At 40.8% G+C, this 13,540-nt stretch overlaps 1 protein-coding gene and 1 long non-coding RNA gene across 4 annotated transcripts; one reads left to right on the top strand and one right to left on the bottom strand.

The window, feature by feature from the left end:
- Positions 1-5,123: 5,123 nt before the first annotated feature.
- On the bottom strand, positions 5,124-7,629 carry LOC147756624 (uncharacterized). Its single transcript, XR_015323987.1, has 3 exons — positions 7,539-7,629; positions 6,470-6,941; positions 5,124-5,306 (listed from the first exon to the last, which is right to left on the bottom strand). It is a non-coding gene; the product is annotated as an uncharacterized LOC147756624 (long non-coding RNA).
- Positions 7,629-12,627, top strand: LOC111247625 (uncharacterized). 3 transcript variants are annotated; one of them, XM_022798803.2, is made up of 6 exons: positions 7,629-7,862; positions 8,112-8,195; positions 8,429-8,554; positions 11,510-11,743; positions 12,103-12,158; positions 12,476-12,627. In XM_022798803.2, the coding sequence occupies exons 1-5, from the start codon at positions 7,653-7,655 to the stop codon at positions 12,112-12,114; spliced, it is 666 nt and encodes a 221-aa protein (XP_022654538.1). In that variant the 5' UTR covers positions 7,629-7,652; the 3' UTR covers positions 12,115-12,158; positions 12,476-12,627. The 3 variants fall into 3 exon arrangements, with proteins under 3 accessions (XP_022654538.1, XP_022654539.1, XP_086840073.1); XM_022798804.2 differs by lacking the exons at positions 11,510-11,743; positions 12,103-12,158; positions 12,476-12,627 and adding an exon at positions 9,730-10,500; XM_086983947.1 differs by lacking the exons at positions 12,103-12,158; positions 12,476-12,627 and having other exon boundaries at positions 7,653-7,862; positions 11,510-11,826.
- Positions 12,628-13,540: the final 913 nt, after the last annotated feature.

Raw genomic sequence — 13,540 nt, 5'->3', positions numbered from 1 at the left:
TGGCCTAGCGCTTCCGTGGCGATACCGGTGGCCCCAGTTTGGACGCGAAGGTAACCGCTGCGCTTTTTCTGGTTAGGGCGCCAAAAATAAATTTCACTACTGAACTATTATGGCGTGCCCACAAAATACTTCTAATATTTCGTTAAATATCATTAAGCATCGCGTTGCCCACTAAAATAACAGACCTAAACACCATTTTTCGATATTGCTTTAATTGGCTTTTAGAAACAATTAAAGTAGTAACAGTATACCGACAGATTATAATAGCCGACAGATAAAAATATCCTTTGCAGGACCACAGGTCCTGCAAAGGATATTCTTAAAAGCGCGTAACATTTCCACAGCATCTTGTGCATTTTTAGAAACAAGGAAGTCAGATGATTACGCACTGATACATTTGTTACATATGTGAAGCATTGGACCAACAAAAAAAAAGTATGTCTTCGAATATGACTACCATCAGGTACGGCTATTCGAGTGGTTTGTGTGCTTTCTGCGATTTTATGCAGTCCAGCCCAAGTGAAAATGTTAATTGTTGACAGGCTATTAAAATATTAAGCCCCTGTTTGAACACAGGCTGTCACGGTTGTCACTTTAGAGAAAACACCAAGAACCAGTTGTTTTTTTAGTCATTGTCCAGTGTCGTTCTGAAGCCCAAGCGTATGTAATGGAAGGACAGAGCTAGAGGCAGCGGCCTCATATTAAGAGAAAGTGATGCACCGTACTTTAATGGTAGCTTTTAATCGAAGATGCCAATGGCGTTTGATGGAAGGCAAAAGTGACGACAGAGTGAGAGAAGAAGGTCCCAGGCAATCCGTTGAGCCTGCTGGGCACATTCGTGGTTCGCGCGGCCGTTGTAAATAGAATTCTATTTTCCGCTTGCCTGCTGAGAAAGGGTTTCTTTGGCCTGATTCGTGCCACTTATCCAGCAATAAAGAGCGATAACAATTCGGATGGAACGTCCCTGCTAGTGGCGGATTCCTTCTTCCATTTAATTTCTATCCCATGACTTTAACGACTATCATAAGATAAATTTGTAATGGTAACCCTTGTGGGATCGTGCTTCATTATGCAGGGGCTACGTAAATTTGACTGCAGGTTAGCAAACGGGGTAAAGAGATGGATATGGTCCTAAAGTAAAAATAAATTGGTTCGTGTAACTAATTAAGACTTTAGGACACACTTTTCAGTAACTAGATTGTGTATGGTCAACCCTTGCCTAAATGCAGTATACGTACGTATGTGTAAAGTCCGAATGGGATGTACTCAGTTGTCTCATATTAGGCCTCCTTTGTAGTAATTTTAAAACGAAGAGTAAGCGCTATACACGTTTTTGAAAAAGGTTTGTTGATTATTTTTGTTTAAAAATTTTTACTTTATATAATATATAGTAGATGCAATAAATTTATCAGTGCGACACTGTAGACAGTACATACATTAATATGACATAGAAGCATTTTGTGTCCTGCATGCCTACGTTAAGTTTCTAGGAATATGTTAAATTAGGACTTCGACACCGGACAACGAACATCGACGAAGTCTTTCACCTACTCACAGTAACGGTGGAGAAACACACAGGGGGCGTATAGGGATCGGCTCAAGTAGAATTCTTCGTTCAAAAATAGGTACCGAAAAAATGCATCTGCCTGAATAGTCGATACTGGATCTAGTTTTGATCAACAGGGACATAAATTCTAAACAAAGGGATTTACGTGGCACCACTAATTAGCTAGATTCAGGTTAGCATTTGGTCATGCTTTTTTAGCTGACTTGTGGTCGCCAAATAGAAACATGCGTCGCCGCGATGGATAATATTGATTACCAAAGCTAAAAAAACTAGTGATAAAAAAGAAGGCTATGACTTACTTTGCATTATATTTTTACGTTTTTAAAGACGAAAGGACTATTATAACTAGGGGAAGCTTACTGAGGATTTTTTAACTTCTCTAAAAAAGTATTTCTTGTATTTGCTTATTTATTATAGCCCACGATTTTTCTAATAGCCGGTATATGATCATGTAGCATTTTGCGAATAGAAATCGAGCCATGTATACACTCTACGGTCAGGTCTGATGAAACAATTACGAACTTTATAGCGAAGCCAGCATAAAGCGATTCCATCTGAGCGTAGTTTTACTGTTCTATTTTGAAAGCCATTCAAGAGCAGAGAATAGTGGCGTTATCATCGAAAGGTCAGGCTCATCATGTTACGTTCGGGCAACAAAAGAGCAACAGTTCATTGGAGGACTGCGGTGGTACTACAGATACAGCTCGCGCCTGCTCTAAACTGGAAGCATGTGCCTTCCCCCGCGTACCTTTATTTCATGACTTCGTGATCAACATCTTATTTCGTAAATATTTTCACGATTCTTTAAACAAATCTATTTTCCGAATAGTTTCATGAAACTGTGAGAATACCGAAAACGTGCAAGGCGTGTATCATTTTCATTGTTACGTCACGTCATCTCATTTTTCCACGCACTCCCTGGTGTGGCTTTTCATTACGTGTCTTCCCGTTTCTTGTCTTTCTTCGTCGCAGATACTTCACCCCTGCCTGTCTGAAGATTCCTGCAACGTTGTTCCGAGGCGACGCCAAAACGTCTAAGGACATCACTGATCGTTTGAACACTATGTACGGTACATACGCTGTAACGCCCTTCAACTCCTCAATCTCCGGTTGCAGCTCGGAGTATTTTTCGGTGTGGTGTTTTCTCGGACAACCGCCTCTCTGCAGTCATTTAGTTAAGCGCATGGAAACAATAATAACAACAGTAGCAACCAGCCAGGAACCACGGACAAGGAGTAGCAAGCAACGTACGCGGCGTAGCAACAGCCCCAGAACATACAGCATAACACAGCAGGGGCTGCGTACAACTTTGCTCAGGGTGGGCAAGCGTGCAGGAGACCCTGAGCTGCTAGGAAGAAGGAAGATATCCCGCACGCCTAAGGAGGCCTGAAGGCGTGAAGGCACGCGGAAAGGCATGCAACACTATAACAAGCTTGCGAAAATGTCCTCTTCCAAAGACGAGGCATCGTTGCCGCGCGCAAGTCTTCTCAGCCAACTTTTTCAGCTAAGATGCCGAGTTCTCTCCTGGTCGTCTGGCACGTCCTGTAACACGCCTCGAAGACGTGCTCCAAAGCCCGGGCCCGGAGCTCCATCTATGCTTCACCTAAAATCCAACTGGCAAACCAGAGACTGCTTTTCCACCGCTATCGCCACCGACTCAAAAGCACAAGCAGTAATGCTTCGTAAAGAATTCATTCAGAAGACGGCGATGGTGCGTTCGGCGCCTCAGTGGGAATGGCAAAGGGAAGTGCAAAGGAAGTTTAGTTTGTGGGGTTGCAAGAAGAAGCGAGGTAGGGATACGAGGAGCGAACCCTGACGCCAGAAGTGATGGCCATGCAACGGCAATGCCAGATAACCAGCAAATAGCGCAGATCTCAAAAAGAAGACGAGAACCACGAAAAGAATATACGCTTTTGCGGTACGGGCGCACAACAACAACAATTCTTTTGTACGCCTGGGTTTCAGCGACCACACGAGGCTCTGCATGCAAAGGAAGTTGTCCCAATCGCAAATTCGTAACGTGAAAGCATTGATTTTCATTTGCTACAAAATTACGATGCATGAATACAATTATCCATAGTTGTATAGTACGATGGATAATCTACTAAGTAGTGCGTCTAAATAAGCGATGCAAGGACGATGCTAATATCTAATAACAACATCCGCAAGCGAGTCTATGATTGTAAAAAATTCGAGTTTGCGCGTAAAGCTCACTCAGCTGGTAACCGCTTTACGGCACCTACTTTTTGATGATATATTTTATAGTCTCAGTGTTTCAAGTTTTACGTCTGCTATTGCTGTTAAACATTCCATCAGACAGACGGCTGGCTTGCAGCACAAAGCGAAGTTTGCCTATGCCTGAGTTCAAATGTGTTTATAATATTAGCGGACAAACAGTTACCCAGGGAGATATTTTATAGCCTAAAGCAGGTCAAGTATGTGCATGTATAAGTTGTATTAGTAATCCCGAAAATGGCTCAAAGGATTTTCATCATTTGGGCAGATAGACTTCGCCCTACGGGAAATAGTGCTAGAACACGTTTAGCAATCCAAGTCCGTAACCTTCGTGCTAGGTAAAGCTATAAAAATGTATTGAATTTATCCTAGAAAATTAACATAACGTAATCTTTCCCGTACGTTTAGCACGTTCCGTACGGACGTAAACGTTATTCTTCATCGAGTACCAACACCCATTCAGTCCGGGTAATCGGTGCATCAATTAGATGAAATTTAATTAAATTGTACATTTTTCGTTAGTTATACGCAGTGGTTGCCTGATAAACCAACACAGTTACTAACACTAATTATCTGCCTAAGTACCTGCCTACTAGCGTCGGTGGTACGTATATGCTTGCCGAGCTACAGGGTCCATATTTCAGTTTTCGTTTTCTTTAGGCGACTACGTAGGGAAGGTCCTTCATATCACGAATCGATAGCTCTTCGTAAATTGTATCGATACATTGTACGTGTTCGTATGGTTAAAACCACGTTAAAAAACGTGGCACACGCAGCGTGTTCGGAAATACAGCGATCTCTATAACACCGTTAGCTAATAGAGTTTTGATGACAGCCACGAGCATTTTCCTACAAGCCTCTGTATTTTGGTCAATTTCCAACTATCGGTTCAAGTTTCAACCAGTTTCCAAGTTAGCTATTATTGTTGCTACAACTAAATAGTTCTCGAGTTAGCATACGTCTTTACTATGATGGTCATCTATAGTACCGCAAGGACTAATCATACATAATACTAACGAGCTCCAAGTTGCTGGGGCCGACACGTTTTTCGTGATTTTTCTGCACAATTTTTTTACGTGGAAATTTACCCGAAGGGAGCTATCTTTGGCACTCATCCAAAGTAATCGCCTAGCATGATGATTACAACTATTAGAAGATCGTGCCTTGCATGCATTTATAGGGCCCTACAAATGTACAGAGCTGTGCAAATCAAACAAATATATAGGGTAAGCGAAGCTATTCATCTATAAATGAAGACAACGTGTTTAATAAACATACTTTACCTGTCCGATAATAGCTAGATTATATTATTCGTCTCACTAAATTATATCGAAGAAACAAAAGTACGATTGCAGTATTGTCCTTCTCGTGTTTGAGCGGCGACCGAAGGCCCAACATACTTAGGCATTAGGCTTCGAGTTCATAGATCGAGGCTGCTAAGGTCGTATTGATCGGATATTAAGTTTCAGTGTGATCGATGAGCGCGACTCCTCTCGATTAGGATCTGTAATGGAACACAGTATCAATAATCTGTGCACACAGATTGGCTGTGGTTTAAATGATGCTAAAGCTCGATTTTAAGGAGACACCGATGTGCTAGTTGCACAAAAGACGGCCTAATTTCCGACTGTTTTGGGTACGTGAATAATAACATGAGAAAAGTGTATGAAAATATAATGACCCGTTAGGCCAAAGCTTCCTTTTTTTTGGCTAAGTCGTCCAGCTCTCTCGTAGCCGAGAGACTACCAATCACATACACGTAGCTGCAGCATGACCCAATTGTGTTGCCTGGCGTGACGGTTTCTGCGTGTAGTTGAGACTTCCCATAATTACGGTGAAGGGTAAAAGGGTTATTTTAAGAAGCAATTGATATAACACATCCGAATGGGTAGTTTTGTTAAGTGGTACCGCTCGCTATAGCCATAAATCAGACCATCTAACCCTGCACCGACACAACTAGGCCATGCTAAATTTAGCCCAGGTGACATAATCCCAAATCAAAAATGTGAGGTCCTTAGAGTTGGTGTTTAGTTAGCGTTACTTTTAGTTAAATAAACCACTGGCTTCAATTATAGCTTTGACGATCTGATTAAATATCAATATTATTATTATTATGCGGATGAGCACCTGCACATGTTGTTCTGATTTCCTGTCAGCTCTGCGCTATCGCTCTATTTAGGGAAAACGAACGGACAAATACTCATACTTAGAGCTACGGAGCGATGCACCTCATTGATTTATATAATAACGTGACATCGTCCTGATTGCGAGCTTCGCTTGTTCTTTTTAGGACATTTTAATCAATCGTATCGCAAAAAGCCTCATAAGCCACGTGGTATGCACGTTCATTACTGTCACGGCAAAATAAAGCAACGGATCATTTTAAAGGGACATAAAGACCGTGGATACATTTAATACAGATTCTTTATTTTGGCCGTAAGTTGTGGTATATCAAATCAGATGACTCATTAATTTTTCAGGCGATGGTACACAGTCTTTGTCCAAATCTCAACTGTTTAATTGGCCAGCAGTCACAGCTAGGCTATCTAAAGCTAACCGGGCATCATCCAAAACTCTCTATACACATGCATATATTAGCTGGTTGGGCGGTACAGTTTAAATAAACGCTACATAGCAGACGAAAAAAATTATAAACACGACACGCACCTTTCACCCCAAACGGTATGCGATCTTTTACATGCTCATTAACAACTGTATTAGAAGAGAATAGAATGTCTTCAATCTAGCCGATCACTACATTCGTGCCTCTTCTCTACTGGCGGCTGTGTGTATCGTATAGCCACAGGCGAAACTCAACTGCGCTGATAACGCTATCAAAGTTACAATCGTAGGCGTTAAAAATATCGGTTTTTCTTAGCATGTTCCAATGTAAGAACTCCAATATCCCGGAAAGGGGCTGGCGGAAATGGTCCGTCAACGTTCGATTTGGTAGAACCATTAAACTCACTGCCGCAGCGATGGAATGAATCCCGCTCAGGGAGACACTTCATAACCGGCATAGGGTAGTAGGCAATTTAGATATCGTGGGCAGTAGAGTTGTAAGTTTAACTCTGTGGGGTGAATCCGAAGGAAACCTTCTTTGAGAGAAAAAAATATCTTGCCAAAACTATTGCCACAGCTGAAATAGATATACGTACAATTTGATATTATTTGTCTTTTTAGACCTTTTATAGTCTGGTAGCAAAGCTAATTAGTATCGAATGCTGGACAAATAAGGAATTTAGCGGTAAGGTTTTTTGGAATTAATGATCACGTTAATAAATTTGACCACAGATATATAATTGGTAAACTTCAACGAAGTTCTAGGCCTTGTCTTGTTAGTATTATGAAGCTATAAAATAAGTTGCCTATTTGCCTAAGTTGAGTCCTAGAGTTCATTAATGGTGATGATTACCAGAGGATTATTATCGATGTTTAGTACATGCAAACATAGTATTTAGCTGCCACGGGTCTACATGATAAGTCATAAAGGAGTTATAAAGCATTGACACAGCTAAGGTCGTCAAACGCTGTAGTTCGACCGTTGCATCTTCCTACAAGCTACGTTCTGCAACACCAGTTTGTGTACCAAAAAAAAAAATGTTTAAATTTATCTCAGATTATCAAAAAGGACCAACATTATAGCCCATCATATGACACAGACTTAATTAACAATACAAATAAACCTAGGTGGGTTGCGCGGTACATATTACAAGTATTTCACATAGATCCGCACCTTCTAAAACTACAGCAACGCTGATCATCGCCAGGCCTCACGGTCACGTTCGTTGTTGTTTTTGGCTTATTATTTTTCTGTAATGTTCGGTTCGTTCCCTGTTGTAAGCAAACGATGAAGCCCACATTTGTGGGTTGCCATATATGGGTCACAGTGTTTTTGGGTCTACTTGTGGATGCATCGCATGTACATGTAAAAAGATCGTTAAGGGTATCGCAACAAATCCGAGCTGACCTCATTGACCTCTATGTTTCCAATGTGTGTCTGGGGTTCGGCGGTCATCTCGATAGTATGGTTTTTCAAAGAGATCTACCACAGTTAATGGTACGTTGTATGGAGCCACTTTTATCTGCATGTATTGTGTAATATGTGTTAGATTGATGCGCATATCTGAATCTATTCTGTAAAGATGGCCGGACATCTATAAAAATTCGTACAAGGAAGGAGCGCCGCGAGTTACGGCTCGGGGAACAACAGAATAACAACGTAAAACTTAGTCCAGCATTTCTGCTCTGGTTCACTTCATTATGTCAGTATACAATTTTTATATAGTAAAGGCTCATTGTTTTTCAGGTATCACGCCAAAATGCCCATAAATGTTTCCTAGGTGCGGGAGATATCAGCGATGCTGAGATTCAGATCCTCGCCATGTACGAGGTAGATTGTTTCCTCTTTCGAACCAAGAAACGGAGGCACACGCAAACCTAGAGCCGTTAAGAATAAGCCATTGATACAGGATAGATTTAAATGATAATATTTAATAATTAAGCTTAAGTTGAATTACTATTAATTTAGCGAAACTTAGCTCGTTCAGTGTGTCTATTGAAGTACAATTTTGAGTCAATTAACAGTATTTTAGGCTTCCGCCGACAACATTTGAATTTTTTCAGTTACACTATGCCGTTTGCAAGAAAAATGCCCGAAACGATCTGGTCGAAAGTACTCTCCGAGCTGATAAGTTGCTACAGAAATGTCTGCAAACACTATCCATACTAGATCTGCATCTCCGAGAAAGGGTGGGCATATTTGTTTATTAAGAGCACAACCAGTTTAGTTGATTTGTACTGATAACGCATTTTTTCTTATGCTATTTTCCTATGTATAATGACGGTATATATATTGCTTCATGATTATATTTCAATCAAAAAGGGGTCTTTCCGGTTTGCGCAGTCTAGATGATCACAGAATATCCCTTTAATTTTTCTAAAGGCTACTGAAATTAGGAACAAGCGCCGATAAAACGGCGTCACTCAAACAACTCAAGTTATTATAGATAATTCGTCAGAGTCGTAATCTCACACGAGGCTGAGAAACACTGAAAGAATTCATTTCCGAGCCGTAACTTATTGCCAGTACACATCACCAGCCATGCTTAATGTTATTAAGGACATACACATTTTCTTCTAACAAATTGAATATTTCGCGCATGTCCCAGAAAAAAAGGCTAAAGAAACAATCTTTTGGAACGTTCTCATAGTAACCATTGAAAAACAAACATGCTAGCCAATATATTGGTTCGAATCTCAAAATGTTTGCGGAATACGATAAAGAACTTATAGGAAAAGTATGTTCAATAGCTATAAGAGTCGCAAATATGGTTATTACCCCACTGTTATGTAGAGATAACCCCAGATGAGTCAGTAAGCCCTTCTAACAATCTCGAAAGCAATGCCGGAGGTAGATTCTGAAGCCACATGGCCAAATAGCGAAGAATCAGCTCGGAAACACGCAGTCTTCTAGAATCAATCCTATTATGATTCATTCGTCGGAAGCAAGCATTTATCTGTGGAAAATCAAGATGGACATACTAATTATAACTTATATTGCAGAATCGGCACGGATGCCAAAATACATCGATCAAGTATACCAGTTTATCCACATACGTTCCTCGCTGCTGATATGAGATGCGTGATCTATATATATATATATACAGCTTGGAAGAGCTGACCATATTTCCACATAGTGAAATTGTTTGTATTTATCTGATGAAGGAAGAGTCATCACAGTTGGCACAGATGTACACTGAATGCGGCCATCGAAAGGAAATTAGATGGAAGCGTAGCGTTCAATGAACTGTCCTTGCTAAGCAACAGCAGGCCGACTGTTACAAATTAACCATGCGACCTATGTGACATGGCTAATTTTAGCGTTCGAACAATCTAGTTGTAACCGTTTTTATTTGTATTTCTAGAACGCCCAGCTAAAACAGTGCGTCGAATTCGCAATGCTCTCTTCATATCCTGTGGAGCCGTACGACCCAAGGACTTAAGTGCAGCCTATCGACGAATGGCACAATTATAATACAATATTTACTTTTCAAAACGCTGAACGTTATATTGTATAGTGTGCCTTAATTTTCTACTACCGGTTCTTACTACCATCTTTGAAGTGTTCTATGTGTAGAAATGCTTGAGTGGCTTCAAAGTGATTTAACAGCCTTCCGCATAGGATCTTCGTATGATTACCAGCTGCATTTTGTCGATATCTCTGAAAGTGTGGAGTCAATGCCGGCTTTTAGCGCCTCGGACTCATTTACTTGAAAAGATATTCATGCTAAGGCTGTCAATTCAGCTAAATATTTCGTGGAACCGTTGGCATTTCATTATATTTAGCTAAAATGCAGGAGGAAGTACAGGCACCAATAGCGAATTATAATTAGCGATAAAATGTCGCAAAGACTGACTCGAAGTACAAGCTCTGCAACGAAGCGTGGAGGGACGTGATATTTAGGGACATCCATGTCCATACCCTGCCAGGATCTCACTAGTAGCTCTCCCAGTATAGTTACAATACCTGCAAAAAATTAACGGAAGCACGTTCTTTCAACATCGGTCATGTCGTATAGCGACATTAATGGTACAGGATAATGTGTAAGTAGCTGGTATATCCGTGGACCTTGATTTGTAACACCCAGTTACTGGTCATATGATTACGAAAAGATAAATGTATTCAGCAGATTGTAAGTTTGTTTGGAAGATTCTGGCCCAAGTTAACAGTTTGGCCAGTGTGAATATCATGACGTGACCTATTAATGTTATGTCTTAAACTGGTCCCCTTCATGCAACCAGCAATATTACTTAAAATAGCAGTTTCATCCCTTCAAAAAGTGATCGATAATTGTATTAAACCCGTTGCTTTATCCAGGGAAGTTGCTGCCTATTAGATTACCATATTACATTATAATTATCGGTGTTTTTGGGCTGGATCGTCGATTGTTTCGAATTTTGTCTTGGAGTTTAAATTCCGCTGTTACTCTAAGAAGGCTAGAGAGAAATATGGCATAAAAGAGAAGCGTTACCGGCGTAACACTTTTGGGGTTCAATTCTCAGGCTGCGCTTTTATAGCTTCTGGGGTTTTTTGAAGCTATGATTTTTCAATACCATTCATTTACTAATTTTATTTGGTCGTATCTATTTCATGAAGGCAATCCTTAGTCAGTTTCAGGGTAGATTATTAGCTGCGTGATGACCAAATTAAGGTCGAACAGATAGCTTGTCTTTGCTTTCTCGCTTTACGATCATACTGACATTGTGTAGAAATTTTTTTTTGTCCAATCTTGTATAAATGTATTATGATCCGGGATCGATAATTCATACCGCAGCGCCTCACAAAAGGTCCGCGCCAACCACCTCACGAGCGTTATCACTTATTTAAACGACCCATCTGATTCTGGACTTAAAGGTTACTGGGTTCTATAAAAATAGAGCCGTTCTGGCGATAAAAAGATAAGTTCCTATTCCATTGTTGATCGTCTAATGGCGATACGATTAGTAGTACTGTTAATGCTGTGTTTTCTTTGACGATGAAGAAAAATGGTTACTTTGTACGTGCGTTAATTCGGTATCGTTTCAAACTTAACCACGAATTTACAGGTTTACACCATTTAATACACCATTTCACCTTCCTACTTTATCATTTGTAGTATATATGCGTCTATTTCTGATATTAAATCGAGCTGCTACTTCCGGAAGTCTCGAAAAAAAAAACAAGCATTTCAGATATTCGAGGAAGTAATACCGCATTCGCATACGTGTGCAGATAACGCAATGTGCACGTGTTTACGCATGTACATCTACAACAACTTATACAGCTGTGTGCAAAGACGGCTTCATTTTACATTTTTCCCCACCTCAATCATCGTTACGAGAACAGCATTTGCGTTACCCGAATGGGTAACACTGACGTCTGAGACGATCAAAAAAAAGGTATTGGCAGCCGGAAATCGTTGGCCAATTTATTGATTTCCTTCAAATGTCATAGAAATAATAGTTAACAATAGCATTAATGCGCAAATTGAAGAGGCCTTGTCTTGCAATGTACTCGATAACCGAGTTTCGACTTCGGCTATGTTGAGACGTTGAACTACCAGACTAAGCTTGTAGTAGCTCTGCGGCTCACACACGTGTCGCTGAAACAAGCATAAAACAAAGCCATCGTTATGGTAGAAGCCGTCTGAACTGCTATTGAAAAACGTACATTTCGAGTATCACATAGTCAGACGTTAACTGCAATACCCGTTCACTTAATAGTATGCATTGAGTAACACGCCATATTTCTCTGATAGAGGCGTCCATGACTTCGGAAACTCACTTCGGACACACTAGGCTGCTTTGGTTTGTCGTAAGTATAATAAAAGGCATTTTCCGACAAAACTAAATTTAACACAGTAAGTTGTATACAGTATATTGATTCAAATACAGGTATAGGCGTTTTTTTGATGTGTGAATGGTTTAAAGGCCACAGAAAGAAAGACGAAGGCAAATTTTTACTTCCACATTTTCCATCTCTGTTTGCTTATTTCATGCAATGTACAATTTTCGTTCATATCCATCTAAGGGGGAGTAATATTAGGATTTTCATTAAAAGTATATTTTTTTCATAAGGCTATTCGTCTTGGACACTTAGCTTGTACACTTTAAAGTTTGTGCCTCTTGCAGTTCTCATCCACCTGAAGAATGGTTCGTCTTCACCTCACTGGTGCCCCTAACAAGGGAAACGAAGAAAATGATTTTCATCACTTTACCGATCGATTACAAGCTTATCTGCACTGCATTATCCCTCTCAGCAAAAACCGGATAGCCCTGTCCACTATCAAATCAGAGACTGCAAAACTCATTGATTCTAAGCTGCATCAATGGGTAGAGTTTGAAACGTACATCACCTAGTGTTTTTCTTTTACAATTCTGAAAATGATCATTATTTTCATTAGACATTCCGATAGCCAGACAAAGAATGAACGTGGGTAGCATTAAGGCCCGTTGCCAGGAGATATAGAGAGAAAACGCTCCGAAACGAGAATTACATCAGTTGCACAGTGGCTTAACAAGTCCTATGTGTTTTCATGTGTGATCCGAATCCACTCGGTTGTAGACTAGATCGAATACTTTGTATATTATAACTAACCGTAGAAATTACAGGAAGAAAATAGCTGTTCTAGAACGTCGGACAGCGAAAGGCCATCGAGAACCATTGTTCGTTCGGCGTTCGGTCGCCTTCGCAGTTCTGTGATAGCGCAACATCCAAACAAAAAGGTGTCCATGTATTTAGTCGCTTACAGCTTTCTTGAGTAACGGTTAAGCTGGCGGCGGCGGCGGCGGCGGCGGCGGCCGCCAAGTAGTAGGAAAAGTTTTCCGGCCGGCAGTGCACCGCCAAATTTTCTATTAACAACACAAAGATCAGAAATAGATGCGTGAAAATACCTTTTGGTCTGATCGCCGGGGCTGACGCGCTCAGCTCCCACACTTGCGAAGCGTTGATCGCTGCTTTGCTTTCTTTCGCGTACTGTGCCGCACTCTGCCAGGAGAGGCTATCGACTATTTCGCTACTCTATCTTGGCGGGGGGTGATACAGTGCGGGGTTGAGGCCGGTTCAGAGCCGAAGGATGCTGCCTTTGGTTGAATGGTTGGTCGAGCAGGTCAGCGTTAGTATTGCTGTTGTTCCCGTTCGCTTCACCGTCCTGCTCCCTGATATCTTTCGATTTTCTTCTATTCGTTACAACAATG

Source organism: Varroa destructor, unplaced genomic scaffold, assembly GCF_002443255.2.
Source record: "Varroa destructor unplaced genomic scaffold, Vdes_3.0 BEIS01000003.1, whole genome shotgun sequence".
Taxonomy (NCBI): Eukaryota; Metazoa; Arthropoda; class Arachnida; order Mesostigmata; family Varroidae; genus Varroa; species Varroa destructor.
The sequence above is the reverse complement of the archived record's forward strand: the minus strand, read 5'-3'. Positions and strand labels throughout refer to the sequence as shown.

What these genes read in the sequence shown, in the direction of transcription:
- LOC111247625 (XM_086983947.1), top strand. Translation starts at nt 7,653, where the DNA reads ATGAAGCCCACATTTGTGGGTTGCCATATATGGGTCACAGTGTTTTTG. An exon ending in AGATCCTCGCCATGTACGAG is followed by an intron (nt 8,196 to 8,428) that starts GTAGATTGTTTC and finishes GAATTTTTTCAG; the next exon opens with TTACACTATGCCGTTTGCAA. An exon ending in ATCTGCATCTCCGAGAAAGG is followed by an intron (nt 8,555 to 11,509) that starts GTGGGCATATTT and finishes TACTTCCGGAAG; the next exon opens with TCTCGAAAAAAAAAACAAGC.